This window comes from Pezoporus occidentalis, unplaced genomic scaffold (assembly GCF_034315485.1).
Source record: "Pezoporus occidentalis ecotype Australia unplaced genomic scaffold, CSIRO_AGI_Poc_V1 ctg286, whole genome shotgun sequence".
NCBI lineage: Eukaryota > Metazoa > Chordata > Aves > Psittaciformes > Psittacidae > Pezoporus > Pezoporus occidentalis.
In genome coordinates this window covers 823175-837242 of record NW_026914785.1, presented here as the reverse complement: position 1 = coordinate 837242, position 14068 = coordinate 823175, and the positions used below count along the sequence as shown (strand labels likewise).

Genomic DNA, 14068 nt, shown 5'->3' with positions numbered 1-14068 from the left:
CTTGTGATAGTACCCCCAGGGATCCTTGATACAACCCCATTTTTTTTTTCAGCAGCCTTTGAATTTGACAATCCAAGTAACATTTTATTACTGCAGCCTAATCAGACCTATATCCTTGATCTAGAATTGTTACTAATCACTCTAAAAGACTAGTCAGAGTTCTTCCATTAGCAGACACACACACACACACACACACACACACAGAGTGCTCTGATAGTTACTTAAATCATTTTCTTCAAGTTAAAACAATACCACTGATGTGTTACAAGATTTTTTTTTACAACAGGGTCTTCCTGCATCCTCAGATGTTAGGAGTGCCACAACCAAGGAGGCAGATCTCAGCAAGCCCAAATGTCTCCTCCCAGGTGCTACCATGGTTTTGGCTCTGCTGCTGTCAAAAGCTGAATTACTACCTGCCCTCATGAACCAAAAACTGGGTGAAGAAAGCTCTTTCACTATGCATTGCGTGAATAATACATGTGGGGAAACTCAGACTGCCTGCTTTGGGGTTGCTTTGAGACAGAGCCCTTCTAACTGCTGGCCAGGATGTGAAAAGCACCAATGTTAGTGAGGTGGAAATGTTTTGTGAGATGCTTTCCTCAACAAAAAAGCACACAAATGCCCCTAGACATTATGCTGAAGAGCTTTGAGATAGTTGATTGCCATCTGTCCATAAGGAAATAATTAAATTCTTCTAAATACTATTTTATTTTAATAATTTTAATTATTCAGGCTTATAGTGGCATTCAGAGGAACCCCCAGAAGATATGCTTCTATGGAACACCCACTGTATTTGCATCCTTTAAAAGTGTGGGAAGACTTGTAATGGGACATCTGGAGACGAACACCAAATGAGAAATTCTGCTCACATGACAGCCTAGATGACACCAGGCATGAGCAAATATTACTGCAAAATAACATTAGAGAGAAAGCCTGGGGTAGAGCTAACCAAGACCCTCTTGCTCTTGCTGGCAAATGCTCACTTACTTGTGACAGCTGATTCCATAACAGTGTTGAGCTTCTACAAAACAATACCATGCAGTAACAAACTGTCCACTGTGGCTAATATTTACAGTCAATATCTCCTGGGAACTTTTACTCAAACATTTGCAAGGGCTTTGCAAACATTGATTACAATACTGTAGCGCTTGGGAGCAAGAGCCACAGACATGGACGCAGCCACCTCTTTCTGCCATTTACTCTGTTAGACAGAGCAGAGGTGGTTCTCTGAAGTTTCTCATTGCCATTTTAATGATGGAAGAAAGCCTATCATGGAGAATTAATGCAACTCTCCCTGATCTATTTGTATTAGTAGCCATCTCCCTTTTTTTAACTATAATGGCAAAGTTTATGGAAAGAAGGAAAAACTATTTTGGTTCTTGGCATCTCTATGAAATATTTTTTGTCAAACTTTAAATGTTGTATGTTTTTTTTTCCTCCTTGAGCAAAGAACACCTTTGAAGTTTTTGAGGGAGTGTTACTTATGATACTTTGTAAGTGACTGTGAAGATAAATAATGGTTCTACTTTCTAAGAACATCTGAAAGTTGATATTTTATATTGCATCTTTGACCTTTTAGAGAGCTGTACATATTAGATTAGTTTGGTGTATTTGGATGTAGGCATTACAGATGCTAAGCAACCTGAAGTTGTGACTGTCTGGTCTAACAAGAGAAACCATTTCAGGACAAAGTAAGTTAGATTAATCTTAACTCTTGTGGCTTTGTGGTGTTTAAAATAAACAGCCAGTGCCTTTTTAGGATCTGCTTAGGAGAGTTGCCTGGATGGATGCCAGGCTTCTTTTGCTGCAGAAATCAGAATAACACTGGCTGGTCTAATATGTCTTTTGTCTTTTCAGCCACCTGCAAAAAACAGCCTTTAGTGTGAGGACTTACCCTGTTTCAGATTAGAGTCTTGGTCAAATGGATGTGTATGTAGAGACAGATGTACAAGACAGGAAAAAAGAGAAATTCATGAAGTCATCCTCCTCTTTTTGGGCCAAAGCAGATGTGGGATTTTCTTCCCCAGAGTACAAAAGCTGCAGAATGGATTTTGAGAAGAAAACCTGGATGCTTCAGTCTCTTCTATGGGAACCTGTGGGTACTTGGTCTCTTGGCCACATTCTCTACCGTGAGCAGAGTAAGTCTCAGTGCAGCCTGGAGGTGGACATGCTAGAGCACACACACCTTCCTTCTCTTGTTGGCAGGTGAACCGTACAGCGACTGGGATATGGTACTGTACAATGGGCAGCTCTGCAGCTGGTCAGCAAGGGTGGCTGGACCTCTCCATCCAAAGTCCTTCCCATGGGCTGTAAGCTGCCAACACAAAATCCAGCTGGAAATATTGCAGTTTCAGCAGTAAGGCAAAAATTAAAAAACAAACCCAAACATTTCATAGCATCTTTTATCATGGCAAGAAAAAAGCAATAGGTGTGCCTGTAGCCATTAGGGAACTGGGGTTTTAGGCCTAAATTCTGTAATTTCAACCTTGGAAGAAAGATCTTCCTAGTTTTTGAAGCTGCAGCATCAGCTTGCTCACAGCTGCCATTTAGCTCTGTTTGTAAAGCTGTGAGTCCCCACAGTTGCACTGTAACCCAGAAGGGTTTTGGTTTGTTTGGTTTTGGTTTTTTTTTTCTCTGCAGGGGAGCTTTCCCTGATGTAATTATGTGGCCTGTTTTCTCTTTTGTGTTTCTTATCATAAATATATATTTAAGCACTGCCTTTGCCCCTGAAACTCAGAAGGGAATAATATTTTCTGTGTATTATTTACTTTTACACAGTTAGCAAAAAAAATGCACATATATGCTTTTAATTCTGCTAATGAAGCTATCGTAATGTCACATGTAATGTCACATTACATATCGTAATGACCATGCCTAATTAGCATTACAGATTTGGTTGAGGAGATAAATGGCCAGATCCTTCAGGGTGCAGGTCAGTCTAGCTCCAGGCATTCATCCTCATAAGATTTATGAGAGGGATGGGGATACAGACTGCTGAAATGGAAGCTTGAAAAATATTGCATTAATGAAATACAAATCATGTTAGGCTGTTAAAATGAACCTACTATTTCAGGTGTCTAGGCAATGAAACTGTAAAGCTGCTCTGGATGGGATACAAAAAGCAAGTCATTTTAGTCTCTTCTGATGTACAGAACTGAAACACATCAGACCATATAAAGCTTAATATTCCATGAATGGCTTGGTCCAATGCCCACTGAAAGTCAGTGGAAAGACTTGATATCTGATCCAAAGGCGATTAGCCAGAAATTATGGTTTCTAGGCCTGTTCTTCACCCAGTAAACACTGAAGTCAGTTGATCATGGATGGTTTATAAAACAGGAGCTGATGACGTGCGATAAAAAATTAAACTCTCATAGACACACAAGACTTTCTTCTTAGTGACACTATGTAAATGAAAACACATTATTAAAATTAGATTACAAGTAACATTATTCATATTACATTTAATTGTTTAATTTGAATTTGAATGATGCAAGTCATACCATCTCTGATGACAGCTTAAAGTCAAATTTAAACAAAGTAATCGAATTTCCGTATGAGTTGACACTTTAATTGAAATACTCAAACTTTGCTAACTTCCAAAGGAGCTCACCTAAAACCTTTAATATGGATGAATTGGCACAGTTCAATACACTGATAGTATCTTGTAAACCTTCTGTTCCGTGATAAGTACAAAGTTATACTCATCTGAACTACCATTTGTTGTCAAAAGCCAATGCTATAAAATTATGCTGTCTTAGTGGTTGCTACTGAATGGCGGAATAAATGATTTTCAGAAGTTCCTCATTAAAAGCAGTAATTGTTTATTCTAAAGAAAGAGAAATCAATAAAAATATGTAAAAACATTAAGAACACTGTAGTATCAAAGGCTGTATACTCACATGTGATTCTGTGTAATTTTTTTCAGATCCTATGTGTTCAACTGCATCCTACAAATGACATAAATTTTCAAAATAAAATTAAGAAGGTATTAAATCCAAATATCTCCAAACATCTACACATCTTTTCCTCAAAGGATCTTTTTTGCATATAAAAGCAGTGAAGTCAAACAGCCACTCTCAAGATGAGGCCAGAGAGACTTCTCAGTTGAGATGTAAACCGACATGGCCCATCAATCATCCCCTTCCCTGAGCTTCAGTACAAAACATTAATTGCTGTTCCTCCCCAGCAGGGAGTGTTTGCATGGTGGACTGAGAATTAGCTGAAAGTTGTGCAGAAAACAAATGCCTAGTGGCTGAATTTTATGGATATTATTGTATCAGAAAAATTCTGGAGACAGATTTGGAGTCCAAATACACTTAATAAAGAAGAGAGACTGATAGTTTTTCAGGGCTGAATGTTTACCTTTCAAGCACATTAACAGGGAATTAAGCAGCTAATAAATCACAACGGTGGTAAGTGCTCACGTAGATGCTCCTGTGGGCTTTTGAAAGTGACAACTGAAGCATAGAGGATTTCACACCACAAAGCACTTCTAAAGCAGGCTCAGTCTAAGCCAGGTTATTCCAAATCCATCTCTATTCAATGAGGAGCAGTATCTCAACACAAGAAAAGTCTTTTGGACCACACTGATGCTTTCAGGTATGTTGCGTGTAAGACAGGAGCTAATGCTCCTGAGGACTAGCCTGTAGCTGCAGTGCTGTAGGAGAGTCCAATCCTGCATCTAAGAATTATCACGTCAGATGGAAACTGCTTTCACTTGTACTGATGAGTAAAGTTATGTCCAGTTTTCTGGCCCTGAGGCCAAGTTTCACTTTCTCTGGTCTATGTGTTCTTGGTGCTGTTTGCTCTGGGGCCAGTGTAATGCCCAGGGACCCTAAGGTGTAATATTTACCTTTTGTGTATCTTTATCAGTTCAGAGTGTTTTAGTACAGAGAGAACTGCGCAGGAGACAAGTAGTCTTGCATATGTAAACTGTGCATATGCACTGGGTTTAGCATGAGGACATAGAGGATTTCAAAGATCTAAACCTGGGAGGTAAAATAGCCAGTTTTCATGCAGTCTTATTCATACTGCCTACTGGGAGTGAGCCCTTAAATTTGCTAGGGCTCAAACTGCTAGCACACAGTATGCTCAAGCTGATTGGCATGTACCAAAAGCAGACAGATACTTAAGTTTGTTTCCAGGGGCTGCCTTATTCAACAGTACAGCTGTTACTGCTAACTGCTGTCACTCATCAGTACATGGTTGTTTTTCTATATCCCATAGATTTTTTTTTATACCTGCACATATACCGTAATAACTATAGAAATACGCTTGGGATGTTATGCTTCTGAATATGAAGACCATTGCTCTTCCTCATACAGATATGGTCAGGTTGTGTGCTATCATTTATATATATAAAATATTCTATGCATACTAAATAATTTCTTTTCTAACTTTCAAATTAACTAAGCCAATAGGCATGCAAAGCCTTGCTGGTTGGAAGCAGACCATTGTGTGGAAAGTGTCCATAATTTTACTTGATCTTGGACAGAGAGGACACCTTTCTGCTCCCATTTACTTGCAGTGAGACAAACTAGAGTTGATTTACCTGTTCATCCCATAACCTCAGAATAAACCTTTTGTGATTCAGTTTACAGAGTAATTTATTCAAATCAGCTTCCCAAACCAAGGTACTATGAATGTCACTTTATTTTTTTTTTTTAACTAATAATACCTTTTAATTAGCAGGCAATGTTTTTCAGCATAGAACTCACAGAGCCTTCACAGGGTAGCTTCTTGTGTGTTCAGTAACTTCTCCTTTATCAAAGAGTCAGTCCTTTTGTATCTTATTGGCAGTACATGATGTGCATTGATTGTAGACAGATCTATTTAATTAGTTTATTCATGTATCTGTGTAAAACAAGGCCACAGGTACCACACCCAAAATAATAAATAGAGCTGAGAGCATCTTCAGTTACAGTATTGTCTTTATCAAACTCCGAATTTAAATTATCTGCTCTGCAAAACAGACGATGAGTTCATGTAAGTACAAATTAACGCAATGAAAACTTGCTGCTTACAAATGGTGTTTAGCTTTTTTCTAATTTTTTTATATTTTTTTCTAATTTTTCTGATTTTTTTCTAATTCCACTTATCCATATATATTGGAGACCCCAGGGTTTTATTTTAGTAAAACTAGTATAAATGGAGCGATTACCATATTATTCCAAATTCAGAGTGACATTTCTAAGATTCATACAAAGTGGAGCCTATAATGAACGGTAAAATACTAGTAAAAAATTTATAGTAAAAACGACAGTGTTTTATACCAATTTTAAGCACAGTAAAGTTTTGATCACTCATATATAAAACATGTTAACTACTGAAAATTTAAAAAAAAATGAAGAACCTTAATTGTTTAATAATTTAATTGATAGATTAAAAAACAGGTGTCTGTGTAGGATAAGATATAATTTGAGGGAGCATGAATACAGACAAATGTTGACAGAAAGTCACAACAAAGATCTCAGAAACCAAATGATGTGCTGAAACAGGGCTCATAATTCACAATTTTTGAATAGTCTCATGCCTGGAATCAAATGCCAGTATAAAGTAAAATAACTTTCAGCAAAACTGCACTAAAGACTGTCGAGTTCTCAGCTGAAACCAAGAGCTGGAACAGTATATAAGGTGCTAGTTGAAGACATGTTAGAAACATTTTAGTAGAACAGAGAATTATTTGTAGCAAAATGCCAGAAATTGCTTAGATTCTTTAATTTTTTGCTTCCTTGGTAAATCTGTAGACTTTAACTTTATATATGGGACCAGAGAAGAGGGAGGAATAAGAGTAAGGGATAATAATAAGAAGAAGAAAGTAAGAAGAATAAGAGTAAGGGATAATAATAAAGAAGAAGAAGAAAGGAAGACATATTTGCCTTAATAGAACAGATAAATTATACTTGTATCTTTCTTCCTTTTCTGGAAGAGAAAAATACAAGGACAGTGGTGTTGGGAAACATAATGGGTTAAGTTTTGTTACGTCATTGATGACATGGAAATGCTAGGGAATGTTTATTTATCGAATATTTGCCAACTCAGAAATCACAGTCTGCGTATCTTAGCCTCTTGTGCATTCAGTAACTTGTCATTTATCAAAAAATCAATCTTTTTGTGTTTTATTGGCAGTACATGGTGTGCATTGATTATAGACTGTCATCTGTTTAATTAGGTTACTCATGTGTTAAACCTAATTGTGTCTGTGTAAAAAAAGCCCCCAATAAACAAAAACAAAAAAACAAAAATCTAAAACAAAACAAAAAACAACCAAAAAAAAAGCAAACCCCTCCCAAACCAAACAAAAAATAAACAATAAAAAGAAAACAAACAAACAAAAAAACAAACCCAAACGCACAAGAACTGAGGGCTCTTTTTATTTTTCTTACTGTTTACCAAAGAATCTGTCAGCATCTGTTAAATTTGAACATTAACACGAGTGTTGAACCGGAACTGTAAAGGCATACCTCTCCATACCCCTGTTAGGAGAGCAGAGAAATCTTTGCTTGAGAATGCCAAGAAATCCGAAGATACTCATGGTTTGAAAGAAACATTCTTGGAAACAGACACATGAGTGACTACTGCAGTTGACTCAGACGGTAGACAAGGAAGCCCATGAATCACAGTATTTAAATAGGTTGGGTCTAAGTTTCCCTGTCTCTCACACAGTTGTCTTGATTGACAGCTAATTACTTTGAGATAAGTGAGTGAATAAAAATTAAGTAAACTCAGTGACTTTGGGTCCAGCATATTTCTGATCAGTTGTCTTCCACATTTTTAATTACAGAATCCCCTTCACCTGCAGATGAGTTTAGAAAACTCACCAAGTTCTGATGCTGATGTCACTTTCTCAATCCTTGCAATGAACAATTGGTATAATTTCAGCCTGGTGCTATGCCAGGAAGAGTGGAACATCACGGATTTTCTCTTCCTCACACAACAGAGCTCCAAGTTCCACCTGGAATCCATTATAAACATCACAGCAAACCTCACTTCAGCCAGCAACCTGCTGAACTACTTACAGTTTTACCTGGAGAGCATCAAAGACACAACATCTACCATGGTGATGTTTGGATGTGACATGGAAAAAACACAAAGGATTTTTGAAATAACTACCCAGTTTGGTGTGATGCCTCCAGAACTTCACTGGATTATTGGGGATTCACAGAATGTGGAAGAACTCAGGACAGAAGGTTTGCCACTTGGTCTCATCGCTCATGGCAAGACAACACAGTCAGTCTTTGAGCATTATGTACAGGATGCAATGGAGCTGGTAGCAAGAGCTGTAGCAGCAGCCAGCATGATTCAACCTGAACTGGCTCTTATTCCAAGTACAATGAACTGCATGGACACAGATGAAAGGAATATCACTTCAGGGCAGTATTTGTCAAAGTAAGTTTTTCATTTTTTTCTTTACTTGTAGATAATGTCTATGGTATAAAAGAAAAACAGTTTTTCTGCTCCTCCCTACCATTTTCAGTGGCTTAGCTATTACACTGTTAGCCCTCCCTCACACACATTATTTCAGTATTTCTTCCTGCTTCATTACATCTGGGCAAATAATGAAACAACTTGGCCACAGAAGGGAATTAAGCCAGTCATAGAAGAAGACACTGTTCCACAGAAGTAGAGATCACATAGTAAACATAGGCTGGGTTATAGAACCTGAAAGTATCTTGTATTTATGTTTATGCAAATAAAAGGAAAAAGCCATGGCTGGTGTCAAATTCTCTGAGGTTTTGAGATACCTGAGAGGATACAAAACACAATAAGAATATTTGTTCTACCAAAGCAATCACAGAGTATAAAAGCAGATGTGTAGCCCGTGCTAGTATCCTTTCCATGGAAAAGAAACAAAAAAGATGCACCTTGGTCACCTAAGGGATCACTGCTCCTCATGAGAGCACTCAAAACTGCAAAGGGCTCTCTCTATCGCTTGGCTTGGGAGGCTCCTCTTTCAGCTTCTGCTACAACTATTCTCATAGACCACTGCATGTCATTATACTGAAGTTAATCCCAAAACTGCTTGGGGATTCACATCTAGAAACATTATGTGGTTTAACATAAGAGAGGGAAAATTGCATGTTTTTTTTTAAAACAAACAAAAAGGTCTTTGCCAAGTGTGTGAATTCATCAGCTAGTTTACATTCAGTGACTGTTGTATGTTTTCTCTGCATTGCACCTGGCTTTCAGTCTACAGGTTTTGCTGGATGGAGTTAGAACAAAAGTTCTTGAAGATTTTTCTGTGTCTGCACCATTTTTTACATTATAACTGAGATGTGTCTTCACAATAATGTGGTAACAGCACTGCTCAAAACACAACCTTCTGAGTCCCTAACAATTCCTTAGTCAGCATTCATCCATAACTTAGGGGTCAAAAACTCTCAAAGAGTTTTCAGAGAGTGAAACAAGGCTTGGCAATAAATACTGCACTGGCTTGCAATATCCCCACTGACTTGTGATATTAATTTTGTCTCATTATTGTGGGTATTTTAAGTAGATCACACCTAAGTTCCTGAAAAGTAAAACCCAGCAAGAGACTTCTTATGACAACAATTCTGAGGGCAGTAGTTTTATGAACAGACTTTTTGAGGATTAAAGGACAAAGATAAAGAAAATCAGAATTAAAGCTCTTGAAGGTATTATAGAATCATAGAATAGTTAGGGTTGGAAAGGACCTTAAGATCATCAAGTTCCAACCCCACTGCCATGGGCAGAGGCACCTCACATTAAACCATGTCACCCAAAGCTCTGTCCAATCTGGCCTTGAACACCACGAGAGACGGAGCATTCACAGCTTCCCTGGGCAACCCATTCCAGTGCCTCACCACCCTCACAGTAAAGAACTTCTTCCTTATATCCAATCTATACTTCTCCTGTTTAAGTTTTAACCTGTTACCCCTTGTCCTGTCACGACAGTCCCTAATGAAGAGTCCCTCCCCAGCATCCCTATAGCCCCCCTTCAGATACTGGAAGGATGCTATGAGGTCTCCACGCAGCCTTCTCTTCTCCAGGCTGAACAGCTGCAACTTTCTTCATACGGGAGGTGCTCCAGTCCCCTGATCATCCTCGTGGCCCTCCTCTGGACTTGTTCCAACGGTTCCATGTCCTTTTTATGCTGAGGACACCAGAACTGCACACAATACTGCAGGTGAGGTCTCACGAGAGTAGAGTAGAGGGGCAGGATCACCTCCTTCGACCTGCTGGTCACGCTCCTTTTGATGCAGCCCAGGACACAGTTGGCTTTCTGGGCTGCGAGCGCACACTGCCAGCTCATGTTCATTTTCTCATATACCAACAGCTCCCTGTTGCTCCTGGATGCTGAGCTGCCCCCCACTCAGGTGTTGAAGGCATCCTTTCTTGAGCTACTCACCTCAGCAATTGCAATTCCTGCAAAATATTTCTTCAGCATTGCTTTCTACAGAAAACTATTAGCTCTCTCATGAAAAATAACTGCTGTAACTTTAGTTGTATTTTGGGAGACAATATGCAGTTTCACATCTATGAAATTTCCTATCCCATCATCTCAGTAAAGGTATTGTGGAAAGAAAAAAAGGATCATATGCCTAGCCTTTCTTTCCCTAGACACCTGCATGTGGACCCTATTAAAGACAAAATAACAAGTTAGATAAACCTCTGTCCTAAATCACTGCAGCTGTTTTTATAGTGCATGAGTGAAATAGATACCTGATGGCCTATACTGATGTTAGCAGTATAACTATTAACTGTGAGTGGTACCAGTAATTTCTCAGGTGTGAAGCACCATTGAGTGACTTAACTGTGACCAACCTTGTTCATTGCACAAGCGCTTTAAGGCAAGTGGTGTGCTTCCAAAGCTGGTGTTTAACTGAATGTTTACTAATGTGGGTGTTTTTCTGCCCAAGTGAACCCATCTGTCTTGATACATAGTCTTGGAGATGCCGTAGGCAGGCATGGAGAAGACAGTGACGCAGACCTTCACCTACTGCAGGGTGTAGTTAAGCTGGCACAGCTGACACCTGAGCTTTCATTTCCGACACTGCACTCAGACATTGGCTGTGCAGACATTTAAATGCCACCCAGGAGCAGACTAATGATTATGAACAAGACTAAGATCTGCTCCATGGCAAAGTATGCTTTTATCTATGTAGACATGGATATGCACATGCAAACCTCTGAAGATTATGCTATTGTAAGTTTCTATCTGTCATTTCTCTTACAGTGAGATCTATTCCCTGATCTGTTCCTGCCTGCTCATGGGAGGAACATCCTTGTTGATGGAACAAGGCATTAAAATTTCAGAGCCTCATCTTGTCTTACAGTTTTAATTAGTCTTACAGCTTTAGCTGATTTTACAGCTTCTTGAGTAATTTCAGTAGCTTGTTATTTATTTGCCCATTCTAGTTCTTGCCTCCAGTAAACTTTCCAAGAAAAATGTGTAATGGCCAAGCCATCAAGCTTGAAAGAAAAAGAAATAATTTCCTTAAATCATTCTTAAAGGTGCTACAAAAAGATCGATGCTGCAAAAAGTACTGCTGAAGCTGTAATAAGCAGTTCTTATAACAAAACACATGAAAATCAAATAAATCTGAAATGAGGAAATGACAGACTTTGGACTCATTGTCAAACTAAAGTGAGGCTGGTAAAGCTTTGATACAGCTATCACAGCCTATCGGTGTGATCATCAGCTCACACATATTGACATAGCATCAAGGAAGTTCATTCAGCTGTCAGACTTGAGGATCTAGCCCTTCATATTCTGAAATTTATACACATCATATTTCCATACAAATCTGTCACTAGCCCTATAGAAAAGATACTGCTCAGGTATTGGCGAAGTGTCTATGCAGTACTCAGCACTTGCAGTTCCCAAAGATTTACACTGGAGATTGCTGGCTTAAATAATGTAGTCAGATAGTTATACCTGTTTCCTAAAATTACTGAGTAAGAGAGTTTTTACATGAAGTCCCTGGCACGAGTTTCACTAGCACTGCATAAAGCATATGCAAATTATTACAACCATAGCCAATCATGTATAAAACAAAGTGTTCTTAAAATGTATCTCCCACATGGTTCCCCTCATTTATTTTGATTCATGTCCTGAAACTACCAAAACATGCAAATCAGCTGCAGAAGTAAGCAACTAACTCCATGAGGTGGCCAAGTCACACATTTAAATGCTACTAAATCTCTGATGAATATATCAAATAAATAAATCTCAAATATTTATTTGGTTTTCATCTGCTTTGTTGTAAAATCTGCTTATTACAGCTTCAGCAGTACTACCATACTCTAGCAGCGATCTCTTTGTAGTACCTTTAACACTTCTAACGCAATTCAACCACAGGACATGTACAGAGGGCTTGGTTCTCATGGGCACACATTTCTACAGCGAAAGTCAGAGAACACAGTGCATGAATTTCACTGGTTTCATTCTACTTAGGGAAAATAAATGTATTATTCCATAGCTTCATCTACTCCCAAAGCACCTGGTCTGCAGCATTCTGATATGCAAGTTGTGCTGTGGCAGTAACATGGGGACAAATCCATCAGAGCATAGCTAGCTTATTCCATCTGAGGATTTGTCTCCCTCAATTTTGTCATTTTGTGAATTGTTAATGCTATTTTCGACACTTCTTTGTTTTTTCCACACAATTCTTTCAAAATTTTACATTCAGACTCATCTACAGTGGTTTTACTATTACTGTCATAGTTCAGCATGTAAGCCTAGCAAGGCTTCTAAGAAAGAAGTTGCAGAATTTTTTACAAAGACTGAGGAGAAGATACGAAAACCATATAAGTTTATGAGCACAAAAACCTTTCTTTAGTGCTTAAGATTGCATTCTATAAACTTTGCCTTGATAGTGTTTACAGGCACAGACATGCAAGTAGACCGTCAAAAATGAAACACAGGGTAGGAGGAAGGGATTAGTCAAACAGTGGCAGACACCACTGGTTAATCAAGTTATGGTATCATTTAACTACCGCTAGACTAAGTGGCAAAGGATTTTAAACCATATGTATGTGGCTGACCTGAACTCAGCCTACTCAAAATAGACTGCCTCGGAAAAAATCTGAAGCCATGTCAGAGAAGGCTGTCACACGCACAACCACACTCAAAACTACATTATTTGGTTTACCCTTTGCTCAGGACAGAAACTGATATGATTTTGAAACATACATGGTCCAGAGTTTTAACCACTGGAACTCCATCAAAACTCATCAAACAGAAGGATAGACACAAGGCAGAAGTATGCATGCACATACACTTGCTGCAGATTTATGCTTTTCAAATCAATTTAAGGTTATTTTTTATCTGCTTTAACTATCGGTAAACCACACTGCTTAATGTTTATATCTTGCTTATTGAAGCTGGAATGACAGCTATAGTCTTTATACTTCTTTCAATACTTGCTTTCATCCAATTCCCAGAACTAATGTGAGGTGTTACATTCTACTGTGACAGCTAAATAGTTTGTCTTCTGAATGCCTCTTTCTGAAACATGTGTGCTTGACTTACTTTACACCATATTAGCAGCAATTCAACTAAGTTGCTTTTTATGGAATCGCCATACTAAGACTTACATAGTCCCTGCAAAATGCATAGCAGCATTCTTATTAACGGAATACAGTTCAGATGGTCATGATGTTTACACTAAAATGGATTTTCTCCTTCCAGCTCAGCTCCTTGCTCCTTTATTCATGTTGTTTTAGCCTCTTTGATAATGACTTAACCAGAAGCTGAATTACACTTAAGGGAAAGACAATTAGTAGCTAACACTGCCACCCAATACAGAGGAAATACATAACTTTATTGTGAATATCTGGAAAAGTAAAAGCCCAAAAATCTCAGTACAAAATGTGCAGTGCAAAGCAGGGACATTTCATGAGACCTACACTTTTAAGAACCCTACTTTTGCACGTTTTTAAAAAGTTTTGGTTTGGGTTTTTTTTTAGGTTGTGGTTTTTTGGGTTTTTTTTTTTTTTTTTTGGAAAGAATTAATCCTGACTATCCTAGGGCAACCATCTTTCACTGAGTCCCTTTCTTCATTCTGAAGTGGCTAACAGTGATTTACCAATGCCAAATTTG

At 38.4% G+C, this 14068-nt stretch overlaps 1 protein-coding gene across 2 annotated transcripts in view; it reads left to right on the top strand.

Annotated features, from left to right (window-relative positions):
- GRIN3A (glutamate ionotropic receptor NMDA type subunit 3A) overlaps positions 1-14068 on the top strand; it is a 75842-nt gene that overhangs the window by 26398 nt on the left and 35376 nt on the right. For both annotated transcript variants that reach the window (XM_062626010.1, XM_062626009.1), the window contains exon 2: positions 7787-8391. In XM_062626010.1, coding sequence (XP_062481994.1) covers positions 7787-8391 — 605 coding nt within the window. The remainder of the gene's footprint in view (positions 1-7786; positions 8392-14068) is intronic.